At 43.8% G+C, this 17,802-nt stretch overlaps 1 protein-coding gene across 22 annotated transcripts in view; it reads right to left on the reverse strand.

Moving 5' to 3' along the window:
* Positions 1-17,588, reverse strand: part of gphna (gephyrin a) — a 94,335-nt gene extending 76,747 nt beyond the window's left edge. For 5 of the 22 annotated variants that reach the window (XM_035428734.1, XM_035428685.1, XM_035428692.1 and 2 more), the window contains exon 1: positions 17,310-17,585. In XM_035428734.1, coding sequence (XP_035284625.1) covers positions 17,310-17,373 — 64 coding nt within the window. In that variant the 5' untranslated portion in view covers positions 17,374-17,585. Of the gene's footprint in view, positions 1-17,309 lie in introns of all 22 variants that reach the window. The other 17 variants (XM_035428709.1, XM_035428612.1, XM_035428663.1 and 14 more) reach the window with 10 other exon arrangements.
* Between the last annotated feature and the right edge of the window lie 214 nt (positions 17,589-17,802).

A 17,802-nucleotide genomic window follows, 5' to 3' on the forward strand; every position in this document is an offset into this window, starting at 1 on the left:
GAGGGCCATCGTGCAGCATCTTAAGTGAGAGCGAATCCAGTACTGCCTCAGAGGGGCCCGTGACACATTTTAAAGAACATGGCAGGAAGGCAGTCGCATATTTCACTTTTGCGTGACTTGTGGGTACCCCATGCAGAAACCCCAAGACTACACGCAGAGTTTATACATATATATATATGTGTGTGTGTGTGTGTGTGTATAAAATGTGTATGTGTGTCTGTCTGTGTGTGTTGTTGGCGAATCTAATTAGACTTTTTTAGTGTTTAGATGTTTAGAAGGGATGGGATCAGGTGGGAAGGCAGGAGGGTGTGTGTGGGTATTGTGCGTTGGGAGGGTCCGGACTGACGGGGGAACTGATGTCTAGATGAGGTTGGGGGGGTGTTGTGCTGCATGAATAGAAAGTCAAATGGAAAAAAGCCCTTAATATTTCGTTATAAAACAGATGGTGCCTGAACAAAGCTCTAATAAATGGTTTAGTAACCATTTATTAGTGTCTACTAAGTAGTTATTGAGTATACTGAATAATAAGGTCCTAGTTAGTCACTTAAAGTCCCAAATAAAAATGTTTCATAGTATATACTGCAGAACCACTACATAATCAAACCTACCTTGTGTGGGGTATACGTTCATACTGGGGGATATGTGGGGGATACTATTTGTACTCAATAAAACAAAAAGAGAAATGAAATAAGCTTCTTCAAACACTGTATAATGCAGAATAGGGAAATAGCCCCTCTGTGAAGCCAACCGACCCTGAATCACTGATCCAAGAAAATCTAGTACAGTCCTCTACAAAGTTTAAAAAGATAAAAACTAAAGGCCTTATATTTCTTTAAAAAAAAAAAAAAGTGGGGAAAAAAGTATTCAGCCCAGACAAGGGCCAGAGGTTTAATAGCCTACTATTAACAAATATTTTGCTGGCATCCTTTATACAATGCAAGTCATGTAGAAATTCTACCAAACGGCCCTTAAGAACAATTAAATATTTCGAGTGTGACAACTACTATGTACAAGGGAGGCAGGATTTTAAAAATATACTGCTGCAAGCAACCCAAACGCAGGAGCTATAAACGGAACAAGCTGCGCCCGCTATTGTGGAAATCCCGCCTATCGTCGGCTTCTGTAAAACAGAAACATTAGGCCACAGCCTGCTCTTCAGTGCGGTTTCAGGCACACGGAGAGAGCAGCACGCTACGATGCTCGCTAACCGGGCCTAGCGCCGGGCGCGAAAATAGCTCCCCGCTCTGCACAGCAATTAGACAGGAAACAATGAGAGCGACGGCAGGCGGTGGCGCGCCTTCGATTCGGTCCCGTAAGAATAGGTACCAAAAAAAAAAAACAGACGGCTTACAGATGCGGGAAGGCAGAGAGGAGCGTGACTCATCAATGCTAAAAACGCTCGGTGTCAGACTTCGCACAAAGCGGAGCCGGCGCCGGATTTCAAAGTCCGCGGACGCAGACAGACGCACGCTCACGCGCGGAAACCCACGCCTTCGCACGCGCTTCGCGGATGTGTTGGTTCTGAACTTCGGCGAACGCTGTGATCTCGCAGGCTCGGTGTAATCCCTTCCGCTTCATTTCACACTGCATTGAATGTCGTATCTTGACTTTGACACTTCATCTACAAGGTCATGAAACTAGACCTGTACACTCCATCTACACTGCCTCAAGCGTCAAACTAGATCTACACACTTCATCTGCACTGCCTCAAGCCTCAAACTAGATCTACACACTTCATCTGCACTGCCTCAAGCATCAAACTAGATCTACACACTTCATCTGCACTGCCTCAAGCGTCAAACTAGATCTACACACTTCATCTACACTGCTCCAAGCATCAAACTAGATCTACCCACTTCATCTGCACTGCTCCAAGCATCAAACTAGATCTACACACTTCATCTACACAACCTCAAGTGTCAGACTAGATCTACACACTTCATCTACACTGCTCCAAGCATCAAACTAGATCGACACACTTCTACACTGCTCCAAGCATCAAACTAGATCTACACACTTCATCTGCACTGCTCCAAGCATCAAACTAGATCTACACACTTCATCTACACAACCTCAAGTGTCAAACTAGATCTACACACTTCATCTGCACTGCTCCAAGCATCAAACTAGATCTACACACTTCATCTACACTGCTCCAAGCATCAAACTAGATCTACACAACCTCAAGTGTCAAACTAGATCTACACACTTCATCTACACTGCTCCAAGCATCAAACTAGATCTACACACTTCTACACTGCTCCAAGCATCAAACTAGATCTACACACTTCTACACTGCTTCAAGCGTCAAACTAGATCCACACACTTCATATACACAACCTCAAGTGTCAAACTAGATCTACACATCATCTACACAACCTCAAGTGTCAAACTAGATCTATACACATCTACACTGCTTCAAGCATCAAACTAGATCTACACAATTCATCCACACAACCTCAAGTGTCAAACTAGATCTACACACTTCATCTACACTGCCAAGTGTCAAACTAGACGAACATCTACGCTGCTTTGAAGTCAAATCTACAGTACATCTCCAGATAAGCAGCTTTCTTAAGAGATGCAGCGCAATCTCAAACAAAGTTCAGTTCCCATGACGCGTAAAGTGAGTCTCATCCATCTATCCCGTTTCCTGTTCTCTATATTGTGCAGCACATAAACATTTTATAATATGCTACTGCTAAATTATTGCTTTGTATCTGCATGGATAATGGCATCGATGCAACTCAACCTGCTTAAGCATGAACTCCAATTCACAAGGGGCAAACATCACCCAAAAAAAAAGAAAAGAAATAAAATCACAGACTGTAGCAATTGGCCAAATTTGTGACGTTCAGTCGAGATCCTCGATAATCACTACAGGCCAAACAGACTACTCAGCAGAAGTCTGACGGTATTACCTCAGTCCCAAACAAACTGACACCTCCCGGTTTTTTATTTTATTTTTAAAACAAATCCACAGCTTTATCTCACCAATAAAGAAATGCAGAGACAGGCAGAGAGGAAAGGTGTGCCTTTGCTGTGGCGTTGCGATGTTTCAGTCCACAGAGGAACAAGTCCAGTTACGACAACGGTCACAACTGTTTGGATAAAACAGAGGTGGGATGGCAGCCGGGTGCCTTGTCCTACTAAAGCACCGCGTTTGCAGCCGCACGGACTACCATCGAACCCTGACCATGCCAACTGCCTGCAGGGCATGTTACCGCCCCCCATTAAAAAAGGGTTTTCTTCCCCCGCACGTTTGTAACCGCAGAGCAATATGTGTAAAAAATCCTCTAATAATCGGATCGGCTAAAAAGGGGGATTAAAGCTCTTTGCTGTTGATTTCCTCGACTGTTCAACCGGACAATTAGGTTGTGATGATCTGGATGTGTCCTGACAACCCAGCCCCAAAAATACACCGCCAGTCGTTCTTTAACCAGGTCGAGCTCGCGATGCACCAAAGAGACCTTTCGTTGTGAAATCTTGAAGCGCGAGGCTAACAAGTTTCAGAAAGCTTCCAAATCCCGGCCCGTTAACAGAGTAACAGAGTTTACGCCCGTGGACATTTTCAACCGACTAAATGATGGACAGGGTTTCAAATTATCTGTCAACTCCAAATTGTATCCGTCGCTTTTCCTGCGAGATGGAAAATTAGACTGTCCAAACATCCCACACAATAAGCAATACATAATAAATAACCAATTATGTAGTTTTTCCAAGCAATCATTTAATAAAATTCTTATTAATATTCATATTTATATATTTATATTTCTAAATATTCTATGTTCTTTTATCCTTATATAATTCAAAATATTCTTAAATAAAAGCATATGTATGTATGTGTGTGTGTGTATATATATATATATATATATAGTATACACAGTGTAATATGCACTGTAAAATAACAGGTTAATCTAAATTAAAAAAAATATATAATACTGCCATTTTGAAGCTGCTAAGATGTTATGATGCACATGTGTTTGTGAATGTTTGTGAGTTTCAAGTGTGTATATCTGTGTGTGTGTGTGCATGTGTGTGCGTGTGTGCATGTGTTTGCGTGTGTGCGAGAAAGGGTTTTGGAGTATGCAGCCTGAATGTGTCTTATGTGCATCTGCTGAATGTGTGAAAATGTGTTTTTCTGCAGTAGTTTGCATGTTGGCGTGCATTTACATGTGTGAGAGAGAAAGAAAGAGAGATGTAAAACACTAACATGCAAGAGACACGGCAGGATGAAATTCATGTTAGGGTAGTATAGCATGTGTACAACAACTGGCAGCAATTCATTTTCAGGATACTCAAAAAAAACTTTCAAGTATCAGTTCTAAAAATGTGACACCTGACGCTTCTGTGCGACTCAGAGAATTGCTTACTCTATTGTTCTGATCTTTTTTTAAATTAGCCTTTTAAGTCATATGGTAAACTCGCCGAGATATCCATGTTGTGTCATTTTAGTCGTCTAGGAAGTCAGATTACTTATTTATTATGCTATTGAAAGACTACTTCCCAGCATGCAATACAATTATTTTGGCAAATAAGTCAAAAGGCTATGACTAACAGGAAAGCTGCCACTCAGGCCCACTGACACAATATTCAAAACAACCTGCAAAAGACTACAGCAACCATCCCACACACGACGCAATGGCAGCTGTTCCTCGACATTGCGAACAAGGGCACGGTAGCGGTCCGCCGAACCGCGGAAGGCTTGGTCGGGCCCGAAAATAAAGCGCCCGGAACGACTGGCGATTTCCCGCGGCGTAGCGTAATGTATTTATGAATGAGCGGGGTATTGTAGCGCTTGAAGTGTGTCAGCCCTCATCCCGGACGGGGACCCGCCGCGGCCTGCCCAATGGAGCGGGACGTTCAGTGAGAGGTCCCGCCCCCCTTCAGTCAGATCGAGGGCACGGGAGCGGCTCTGCGAGAGCGTTAGCCCCCCCCCCCTCCGTCACGCGCCCTCACGTGACGCGTGATAGAACCGCGGCGCACGGGGAGACCCACAGCAATCCGCTGCCAGCTGGTAAAATATGGAGTCGATGAAGCGGACGTCGAATCTTTTAAATAAAATCCTCAACAAGAAAAAAACGGGATTTTATCCATAACGATCATACAACGGGCATAACAAACAACTTAAGTAATCCAGTTATTATTATTATTATTATTATTAAAGGCTATTTAATATGTATTTAACGGAATATATGGGGTGTCCAACAGGTAAATGCATGTCCTACAGCATAGCACCAGACAGCATTACACTACAGAGCTGAATATGCCCTTCACTCATAACAGCCATAGAATAAAAGCAGTATTTCCTGAGACTAGTACCTGTTCTCCCCCAGCAGATTGCCTCAGTTGGTTTTGGGACCGTGTCATTTTCATGAGGTCAATTCCTGTGCATGTTTATTGAAAAAATAATTGGATTTATCTGGTAAAATATAGCTTTTGGCCAATGGCCTACATTCCTTTATTTCCTGCATTATAAACTGACATGCTTTTGTTTAACACAGAAATCAGCCACTACACACATTAATGAACGTTGGACAGTGGTTCAACTGCACAGAATGTACTGTACAATGGCACACGGTGCTTGCTGGACCTGGGACATAGACATTTTAACTTTAGATGCAGATGAAATGTGAAAACAATATAAAAGATCCCTGCAAATCGCCAGTGAAACATGACTAAAGATGAATACACTTTTATGGAAGAAGAATTTTGTTATTCCTGAAAATACGAATCTTCAGTAAAGTTGTGGAAATTTACCATTGTCCAAAGGGTTATAGTATTTCAAACAATTTGGCTACTTGACCCGGATGCTAGCCAGCCAGCCAGCCAGCCAGCCAGAAACGGCAGTTTTTCAGGCAAATTACTAAAAGGCAGCAATGCAGATGCAGATTTCAGTGTCTTTTTGCAAAATTAGCAAGGCCGAGGAAGCAACAAGGAAAGAGACTAAAACATCAGATGGAATGCTATCACACTAATCTTTTTCAAACTTAAAAATAACTGAAGGAAAAAGGGCAACACACACACATACAAAAAGTTGAGAGAAACCACAGCTGTCTATAAAGCAATTAGCACACAGCTTACCCGCTAATCGCAGAGGTGAAAACTCCAAGGACGAGATAAGTGACGTGAAAAATATCAGGAATTAATTCTGGCATTTGAGGAGCCACTTTCAAGTGTGGAACGTTTGGGTTTCCTCTGCCTTATTCAATGCACGTCCTGCAACAGTCCAATACTAGAGCTCCCAGAATTCTCAGCTTAAGACCCTAAATTAGCCATCTTCTCATTGAGGATGGGCACCTCATTAAACTGGTTAACGTCTGATAGCGCCAATAGTGCATTTATAACTGGATGTCATAAACTACAGTATAGCTATGCATTAGTCATTCATTATCAAGTGTGTGGAAACCACACGTCTTATATTAACAGGGAATGCATGATAACATTGGAGCTGTATTGATATCAGCCGATTTACACTGCCTGGCCAAAAAAAAAAAGTCGCTGTTTGTTTTGGACAGTGCCCACTGTACAAGTCTCTGGGGTTGCTTCAATTGGTTAGGTCTAGGCTCAGCAACGTTATGCGGCAATAAAATGAAGTCAGCTGAGTACATGAATGTACTGAATGACCAGGTTATCCCAACAATGGATTTTTTTCTTCCCTGACGGCACGGGCATATTCCAGGACGACAATGCCAAGATTCATCGGGCACAAATTGTGAAAGAGTGGTTCTGGGAGCATGAGGAATCATTTTCACACATGAATTGCCCACCACAGAGTCCTGACCTTAACCCCATTGAAAGGCTTTGGGATGTGCTGGAGAAGACTTTACGGAGTGGTTCGACTCTCCCGTCGTTCATACAAGATAATGCAATTCTGGACGGAAATAAATGTTGTGACGTTGCATAAGGTTGTTGAAACAATGCCACGACGAATGCGTGCCGTAATCAAAGCTAGAGGCGGTCCAATGAAATATTAGAGTGTGTGACTTTTTTTTTTGGCCAGGCAGTGTATTTATTTTGTTACACAAATGAAATGTCACATTTCTCCTTCATAAGGTAATATCTGTTCATCTAGCCTACTTTGTCCATGAATGCGAAATGCGGAGGCTAAGTTTGCATTCGTGCTATAATGCTAAACGTGGTAGTAACAGAACCAGCCAACACACACAGCAAAATATCGATTGCCGATATCGGCCTCAGAATTTCCATATCGTTCATCCTTCATATTAATCAGGTTCACTTTATCTCATACAGTAAAATATCAGATTTACAAAATGACAAAAAATTCTTGGAAGGGAAAATAAAACTTTTCCCCCCTCACTTTTGCTTAGGACCTCTCAGGACTCACGGTTTTGCCTGGGGGTCCCTAGCTCAAGTCTGGGAAGCCTTATTCGATTACAGCGGGTGTCAACTCCTGTGATATTCTTTCAGAACAAAGTCGCACCGCGTCCACACTCACCGGTCTGCTATTGGGTAACACTTCAGCCGGGAGCTTCCCAAAGAGGCTCTGGACACTTCCCAAAGGCTCCAGAAACGACCGCCACTGTGCATCCATGTCTCAATTAACCGCACTGTCGACGAAAAGGGACTTCGAACTGCAAAAGGTACGTTTTGCTGGGACAGGAGTTACTGTGAGAAGGGGAGGGGGTAATATAGTCCACCTCCCATCACACATATAACAGCCATTTATAATTGTTTAGCAAATAGTTTGGGTGAATCATGAAGAGGTTTTCAACAGCTTCCCTGGACGGTTTTCAGGCCACTCCTCTCTATAGTAAAATTCCCATTTACCCTAAAATGAGTGGTCTTACCATATTGCGTTTAAAACATAAACCACCGACAGCACAATATTCAAGATGGCTAGAGACTGAAGAAAGGTACTGGAATGACTGGATCACAAAGGGCAGCATATTTAGTACAAACCACGTCAGTTAGCATACTGCTTTGCCAGCAAACGGCGTCTCGTTCCCCGTTTTTCCATCTGCAAATCAATCTTTTTTCCGCTTTTTAATAGCTGGCATTGCCGCTTTAATGGCAAAACAGGAGCAGCGAAGAGTTAACACTAGGTGTGAACACCTGTTCAAGGTAAGAGGGCCTGTTGTAGGCCTATGAACCGGCATGTGTAAATTAGCAAAGGTTCTTCGCCCTCCGGCCCTAAAACCACGTTCCACAGTCACATTAGAACATCTGACTTATACAGCAGATTGCACCTTGGCAGCAGTACAAGCCCTTTCAATGACAAAGCCCTTTAATTTGTGAAAGTCTGGAGCATAAGCTGGCGAATGAATTATACGCATCCCGAGCTGGGCAGGTTGCTGATGTTGAGGTGTTAAAATGTGCTTGGTACATTCCTCGGACAGATGAGGTAAGCCATGTCCACAAATAAACCTGAAATAAAGTCACCCTCAAATGCTACCCTTCATCGCAACCAGCTAGAAATATTACTTGGTCTGCAGGCTGTCAAACATTGTAAAGGGGTGGGTGGGGGTAGGCAAATTCACTCCGTCCCCCCCCCCCCCCCACACACACAACAGGAGCACACTGATTTATACTGAAATCTAACATATTGATATAAAGGGCAGTAAACTGATCTTTTCATCCACTGGACCACAGTGGCTGGTGCATCCCATAATTTCACTGTTCTACCACACAACTAGATATTTTAAATAGAACAAAATCTCCAAGTGATGGGAGGTTACATGCCAGCAGAGCGGTTAGCAGAGGAGACAAACTCACCAGCCACACATAAAATTTACCAGCATTTGGCTAGTGCTCATTTCTCACCCTGTAAAAGCAGTCCCCGGGCTTCCTTAATATTTTTTTCAGTCTTTGCGATACATAAAAACCCCTGTTCAAAATGGCAACCTTTTTGATACAGACTTTTACACGTTCAGAGAAGTGTTCCTATAGTCTCCTAAAATATTATCCAGCATCTCGTTCCCTTCTCGCAAACAATCTGGATTGAAAACCTACTGTTCCAATACGCAAAGGCTTTCGGTGAAGTGAAAATGTTTTTATTTTTGTTGTTTTGTTGTTCCATGACATGAAACCACAATGTACTTACAAACACACGTTCTTTTAATACTTTATTTTTAGATATGCTAATAAAGGTTTTAAAATTCACTCGCGTTCCCTCGGTGCTGCACTTGAATCACACTCTTCCAAGTGCCAGGCTGGAGAAAAAAAAAAGGCTGACTGAGGCTCATGGGGGCGTATTACAGCGAAGGACAGCTTGTGGAGTTTCAATTTAAGGGCAGGAGACACATGCACATGTTTCAAGGCGCATATTCCAAAACCCGCAACAGCAAACGTCTTCTACAGCTACATCTATAGGTGACATTAGGTGTCGTCGGGCACCCGGGATTGTGGGAGCAGTGTGTGGAGTTCCTACATGAAGAAACCTGAAGACTAAGAGAGTTCACCTTCTTCAGGCTTACTTAAACACGTGCAGCTCTGGGAAACATTGCACTGTGGTTGCCTGGCGACCCATTTTCCCATGTTTCAAAGAGTACTATCCACTTTGATCAGGGCTTGCAGAGTAGGTGTGGAAGAGGGGAACATTGATTAGAAACGTGAGTTTGGTGGCGCTTAGCGGTCCTAGGCTGACGGCTATGCTTCTTTTGCGCCGTGACGAAATTTCTTCTCTGAGGACTCTGCCAGGGGAGGGGTACTGTGTAATCTGGCATCCTAATCAGGTAAAAGGGACTCTATCTCTATCAAAAATGTAAAAAATTATAACCACAGCCTAGCATACACCCGAGAACCCAACAAACAAGTATAGGTCAAAGGGCATACAACATGTCCACACTACAACATCTTGCATAGTGCAAAATGCAGGAAGTGCCATCGTAAGAAAAAGTAATCAACTTTGGAGGTGGAGTGGACCACTCTAACATTGTACCAAGGGGATGGGGGAAAAACAAGTGACAGTGCTGTAAATGCTGTACATATTTCCATCACCTATACCTAGCCTTAGTTTCACCCTGTGTTTATTTTGTTTAAAAAAACTAAAATAAAAAAGCAACTTTAAGGGATGATACAAATTTCAGGAATTGAGAGAACAAGAAAGATCCCACTGAGTGTAAACCACATATAAATGCCAAATTTAAAAAAAATAAAAAGTTAAAAATTGCACAGAATGATGAAGCCTAAATGCTTGTCTGGAGATAATTAATAGCAATTACATCGGTCTTTGTCTTCTCTTCAAAAATGAAAGGATAACCTTGAATTATTTTTTTAATCAATCGATCTGTTCCTGAGCATTTCTTTTGTTCTCTCGCACTGACTCTGTGTCAGGACTGAGGCCGCAGGGGCTGTTTGGATGGATATTATGCGCCCGTCCTGAGCGACACCAAAATGCTAATTTATTCCAAAGAACAGGCAGTCCGAGGCCAAAACGCACCAATCATAGATACAGAATGAGAATGAGTTTGTTAATGTATTCACAATTCCTGCTTATTTTATTGGTTAACCCTTTGACAAGTAGCTTTCATGGAATGTTTTTTTTTCTCTTCAAAATTCTAAGTCAGTGTTCTAGAACTTCGTCACTTTCAAATACCAGTAGTGATTGTTACATCAGCATTAGAACGTTCAGTTACCCTGCGTTCACACAGCGAGCAACTCGTCAACCGAGTTGACGGAAGTCCATTCATTCTCTATGTAGCTGAGCGACGCCCAGCAACACAAGCAACTGGGCAACTGAGCAAACAAAGTTGCCTGAAAAATGTTGCCTACTGTTTAACTTTTCACGACCGTCACCCGTCAACAGCCAATCAGAATTTCGGGCTTCCCATTTCTCCGACCGATCTGATACCATTTTGCTAATTATTGTTCTGCTCTGTGAGGAAAAATGGACGAACAACATATCATTACGGTACAATTGCACATGGTGTTATACAACGTTTTTAAAAAAAGAGTACAGGAATAAGGGTCAGAAAATTATGCCTGGGCGGCAGTTTCAACTTGCTTGCTAGCTAGCTAGTGAGGGAGATAGAGAGATCGCTAGCTAGGCAGCTAACTAGTGAGAAAGATATTGAGATTGCTAGCCAGCTCGTGAGAGGGATAGAGAGGTCGCTAGCTAGGTGGCTAACTAGTAAGCGAGATATATGGCTAACGAGATAGCAACAAATATTTATCAGTGTCCTGACATAACTACAGAAACAAAAGGAGATGATATGTGGCTGTACGGCAAATATACATCTTTGACGATGCTGTTTTTCTCTTCAATAATATGTAGTTGCACGAGACCACTAAGAGGATACTCCTCCGGGAAGCTCCTGCCCCTCCCTAAGCCTAGTAAACTTGAGCAACCCATCAACCCAGTTGCTTGCTGTGTGAATGCAGGGTAAGGAACATTTCTGATCACATACTTCTGATCTTGCAGCTAAGGGTTAAAACACATAATTTGTATGCATGTAATTCATATTCGTAAACATAAGTGGCACTGGCACTGGGAAGATTTTAGTAGGAACTATGCGGTCCATCACTGAACCAAGGCCTGCTGCATAACCTGGACATACTGTTCACACTATTCTGCATAGGCCAACACATTACTTTTTCCTCAACCAATTTAAGGAAATTTAAGGTTCTGTAATATTTTACATTAAGATGACATACACAAAATATCAGAGGTGCACACAGTCCAGTTTCCCGTTTCTGTCCCCACGGTGACACCATGCAGGTCCTCAGGATCGCAACCAATCACCCTGCTGCTTGCAAATGATGGGAGATGATCCTTCATGGCCACATCCAATCACATCGTGCTTGGAGAACGGGGCCGGAAATGACTGAATCCAGAAGGCAGCTCTCCCCTGAACTCGCAAAGCTCATCAGGACAAAGATCAATCATACAGGGAACAGGCGGGGATGATGTCATTTAAAGAGACCTCGACTACTCCTCCGCGAAGCTGTAATCCTTCTGTGTGGATTAATTTCTGCGACATTAAAATGTCAAAAAATGTCCTGCTAACATTTACCACGCCCAGGGGTGGGTGGTGCCACCCAGGGTGCATTGTGATGGATTCACTGGATTTCAATGTATTGACTACATTAGCTTAAGCAGGTTAATGACAGGTCCTCACAAGTAGCCTGCATATGATGTACACACACACACACACACACTTCAAAGCACATATGCCAAAACCCACAACAATAAAGGTTGTCTTTTATAGCTTCATCTATAGGTGAAATTAGATGTTGTTAGGCAGGGTTTGAGTAGGTACAGGGTATGAGGTAGAACTGGTATGAATTGTATGCTATGCTGCATGTAGACAGGATTGCCAGTCTCTCCTGTTAATATTTCAGCAACATGACCACCAAAACCTCTAAATTACTACAGCAAATCTCTTTAACAGACAAAGACAGATGTACATTAAATACGGAGACAATGTATAAAGGTACAATGACTCACCCTACCTCCTTGCTGGGGTGAGTGCTGCATGCGTCTGTGTCCTCATTTGACTTTAGGCACCGTCCTCCAAGTTCTACCCTCGCATTTAAATGAATGTAAAAGGACAGAATGGACAGGTACCTGACTAATTTGTTCTCGCCACCACTGAGGTTGATTCTGCAGTAACCCCCCCCCCCCCAGCTTCACAGCTTGGTTGTTAAATATATAAGAGGATGGCAGAATATGTGTGTATGAGCACATACATACGAACGCACCCACAGGCACACACCCGCACACGCATGCACACATACACGCGCGCACACACGCGCACACACACACGTACACACACATGCACACACACGCACGCACACACACGCACAGATAAAACAAACACCAAATTAAAATATCGTCAAGTTGTCGCAAAACCTACAGTTCCCCCAGGTGAACAACCACGGTGAGCTCAGAACTCCAACAAATCTCTGGGGGAAAACACTGTTCAGAGGAGGAGGGAGGAATCGGAGCGCGTTGAGACTCTCCGGGCTGATCAACACTTTGAAGAGCGGTTAGACAGGGTCTGTCAGAAAATCCTGCACGCTGAAACCAGCTTTGATGCCGGCACCTTTGAATGGAACGCTTAGACCCAAGAAAGGAGGAGGAGGAGGGGGTGGGGAAAAAAAGAAGTTTTTGAAAAGGTTATCCTCTTCCTTTTTCTCATATCCAAATCTGATGTGTAAAATAGAGTCCCAAGGCTCCACACCGAAGCTCTGGAGCATGCGTGCTACTTCTACGCCCCACACTCACCAGGATGGACAGACATCCCCACCTACCAAACATGCATCTCGTTTAACACAACCCCCAAATCAACCAGACCATTAATACATGCATGCAGACGCATACCCCAATATATCCATAGTTAGACACGTTAAATGATATATTTCTGGCTTTTCCCACATGGTACGCAATCATTTAAACTTCCTCCTCCACATGGGTCACGACTGTCAGATAGCCAATATGTTTCTACAGTATATGACTGGTCATATGCATTGATCTGCAGAATTCCAGATGACCAGATAATAGGACTTCCATCGACAGACAAATCATTCAAAGGAAACCTAGCAGCTCATTCGCATGAAACGGAGCTCGCATTATCTCTGTGAAGGCACATTTTAGTCCACGGACGGTATGTCCATGTAGTGGGAGACTGAAGTTTCCATACAATGCAAGATTCTTGCCATGTCCCAAACCTCAACCGCTCCATGTTGTTCTTCAGCCTGGCTTTCCAGTACTCTTCCGTCAACGAACGGCCATCTCTATACTTTTATATGTTACAAGGAGACAGGATTCTCTTATAGTTTCAAATTTCACACTACTGGCTAAATTTTACGGACACAGGAGTGGTGCAACGGTAGAATAAGGTACGTGTCCAGAACCATCAACCACCAACTGCCGCCAACCATGACGGGACCCCAGTGACGGTACTTGAGGGGACGCGGTTGGCGTTGCATTCGAACCGCTCGGATATTTCCATCAAAACTCGCAAAAATCGTCTGTCTGAGCAAATGCACGACGCGCGTAGCCGTGGCCTACTGCGCACACAAACACACGCGTACGCAAACTCACGCGCACACAAACTCATGGGGATGCACTAACGACAGCAGCACCACCGCGCTGTAACCGTGCTGGGCGGAAAATTCTACACGCGTCAGGCAAAGGGGAGAAACCCCCCCCCCCCCCCCCCAAAAAAAGGACGCTTCCATCTATCGGCTTGGAAGTCACGTCTAAATTTAGCGGGTTCTCAAGCAGTGATTCATGGCTTTTTGATAAACACATAACTTTGGAAGCCCGCCTACACAATTCCGACAAGGCTCAGCTTCTCAGAGTTGTTGCTGCTTGAAGAAAAAAAAAGAAAGAGAAAGAAATGAGAGAGAAAACAATCTGTGCCGTCTCCCGCAGAAGCGAGATTTCCTCCCTAAGCCTCTTTCATTGGAAATTTACCGCCATCCGATTTTCACAGCCCGTCGAAAGCACCGGAACTGGACCGCTGCTTGCGTAGGGGCTTGCGTAGAGACGCATGGCCAAGACCAAAGAAACCACGTGTCTTCTAAGTGTAGCATTGGAATATCCGGCTCCATCCTTTTGGTACTTATATATATATATATATATGACCACAGTGTGGCCAACCATCAGTAAACACAGTGTGCTGCAATGCATGTAATGCAGCGAATCAGAAGCATGGCATTTAAAATCATCTGAACAAGTTAACACGATTTGCAAATTACACGCCAAATCCACCGTTTGGGTTCAAATTAACGTTGGACACAGACTGCACTGTGTCACTGAAAGCCAACAGCAAGTCACATGATCACAGGCAAACTGTTCCGATTTTTCCCGTGAAATCCCTCAGTAACACATTACAGGGAGAGTCTAACAATATCCGTTCACGTTTCTCACGATGGAACACATGACAGAATGGAACCCATGAAGGAATTTTCCCAAAGGAAACAGGAAGTGCTCTGCCTGGCCCCACCCCAGCCCTACCCCAGCGGTTTAAAGCTAGAGTTTCAGTGCTGTCTGGCTGACCCGCTCCCAAGGGCTGGGTCGCAGAGAATGTTCTGGATCACTGAATAAGGCGAAATGCAGAGAAGAACCTTATTGTGGTGATGGATGAAAAAGTGCCATTGGTTTGTCCTTGTAGAACTCTGCCTTAGGCTGCCCCCATTATGGTCTAGAGTTGGGCAGTGCCCACCGATCCATGCCCATGGGCCATGTGGCATATTCAAAAGCACCAAAAGGAGGCGAAACCAATCTACTATAAACCAGTGAGGACCATGGCGAAACCGCAAGAGCTCAGTTATATGTGGCTTTCCCAAATTCCCCAGGGAGATAGGCAGAGCTAAGAGGAGATCAGCCTGCAAACGGCAGGCTCAGCTTGACTTGAATTAGCAAACAGGGACATAGCAAATAGTATGTTTATGTCTTTATTATTGATGTTGTACTTTATATTGACAGTATAAACCTCACACAATATGTCTATAATTATACTGTCTGTAATGTAGGCTGTTCCTTTCTATCACAAACTAACAGAAAAATGCAGACACATACACAGTATACATACAAAGATAGCGGCTGTTCTTCACACTTTGTCAGGCAATTTTTGCAAAATAATAATGTCCTTATATGAAATGTCAGTAAATCGCAGACAAACCTAACCAAAATATTACGGGGGTGAGGATGGTTCTCGTGACCAATACACCGATATATGCTGCTTGACGTCCCAGGATAAAGGATGATTCTATACGTGAACGTCTTTTGGGAAACCCCGTCAGCTCAAACTACTTGTCATTCTCAGTAGGGGGGAAATGCATGTGAATTGCCTGTACGCTCGCTTGAGCAAACAGGGCATTGCCGCACTCAATTCTGACTGACGTTGTTTCAGCACCTAAATCAATGGACAGCATCCCCTTTCCATCTTGAAATCTAACAGGGGTGGGGGCGGGGGAGCGTGGGGTTTCCCTGGTAAATTCTGCATCTGCTGTATTTTTACCATTGCTAGCTACATAAAACGCGCGCGCACGCACGCTCTCTGTCTTTCTTTCTCTCTCTGTCTCACACTGACACACACACGTTCGCATAAGCGCGCGCGCGCACACACACACATCCCTACTTAAAAACCCCAGAGGATATGACAGAAATCTGAGAATCGAACAACCGGCGAAAAAAAGGAATGCCCAACAAACATCAATTTCAGTAACACGCGAATCGAATCATTTCCTTCAGCCGTATTATTGGACTTGCCTTTTTTAATTTGACAGCAGCGACAACAGCAGCATGCCGATATCTGGCTAACGTCACGTATCTGCTTCGTTTCGTCTCCTTTCCTTTCCCCCCAAAGCAAGATCAATACCGTTCAGCCATATTCAAAGACAGGGAAAATCACTCGTTTACAACAAACGATAACGGAGCACTGCATTCCTCAAGAGATCATTTCAAACTCGATTTCAGAATGTTAAAATGTCATCAATAAAAAAGAGCTTCGCGATTTAGCTAACCACTAACAGTGCAGTCGACCAATATGAACGAATGGCACAGCAATCAGAGATGCCTCCTCAGTGTTCATCTATAGTAGCTAGCCACTCGGATGTCAAGCACTGTAGCTAGTGAGCTAGATTAGCTAGCCGCTTCATCAAGCTACAACTCTGACCTAACGTAACACTGAGCAAGCTATTACACGCCGCACAATTTAGGCATTCTCGATTGTGAATAACGTTTGTCATTACACTAATGCTGTTATTTAAATATATTCACACAGTATTAGCAAGCTCATTTTACTCTGACATCTGCCTGAAACGTGTCTATTTTAACAGCAGTGCAGTTAGCAACAGCTACTCGTCTATGAATTAACGTTCGGTAGCCGGTAAGCCACTGTACGAAAACGTGTGTAGCTCGACTCATTTCGACAGCTGGTCTGGCTATAATTTTCAGGCTTGACGTGCTGAAAGTAGCTTGCTAACGTCCGATCATTAGCTTGCTAGCTACTCAGCTACAGTTCGCATGCGAGCTAGCTAGCTCGGTTGCGTACGGGACATGAATAATTCATTACACAAACTGTTTTCTTGACTCTGAAATGAGCCGCAGAAATGAAATGAAAGGTGCATTTAATCATTAATACGAGTAATGTTTTCAAACCACGCGAACTGTTTTAGGCTGTCAAGTAATATTGCAGGTAGAAAGCTTTAAATCACCGTCGCTTGCAAGGACCAAGCAACTGAAGCAGCCGGAGACAGGGCGCAAGGAGCCACGGCAAATTCACCGCAAAATACACGGTGACAATTGAGGTAGACAACATGGACAGCCGGAGAAAATAAATCCACATACGACGCCACAGTGAAACCCAAAGGATTCAGAGAAATCGTGCATTTACCCGTCAGAACTCCGACTCGTATTTGATGATCGTGGTTTGTTAAAATCATCCCTTCCGACGCCATGTTTACCAGCGCTCTCGCCCGCAACCGAGGGAGAAACCGGGAGCCGAGCGAATCGAACTCCGGGGGAGGGAAGAAGAAAGGAGCCAGGCGAAAAAAGACGAGCGTCGAGCAGGCAGGACTCTCCAACACCAGAATCCTCAACAGCGAGATAATTTACTATGGTTCAGTAGGCGTTCGCTACTTTCCACACTGTGATAGGTTGACCTCGTGTCTGTTTATTACATCTGACAACACCAGGTTTTATGGTGGGGAAAATGGCAAGTGCAAATTTAATGTAGCCTATACAGTACATGTGCCGATTTCGAGTAGTGTATAGCCGGGCAGGCAAACCCCAATTCTCTTTAAGTCAACATAGGTTTTCAACACGCTTGGGTATTGACAAATGACAGCCAATACAAGAGGAGAGTTATAAGAAACAAGATGGCAAAA

Source organism: Anguilla anguilla, chromosome 1, assembly GCF_013347855.1.
Source record: "Anguilla anguilla isolate fAngAng1 chromosome 1, fAngAng1.pri, whole genome shotgun sequence".
Lineage (NCBI taxonomy): Eukaryota > Metazoa > Chordata > Actinopteri > Anguilliformes > Anguillidae > Anguilla > Anguilla anguilla.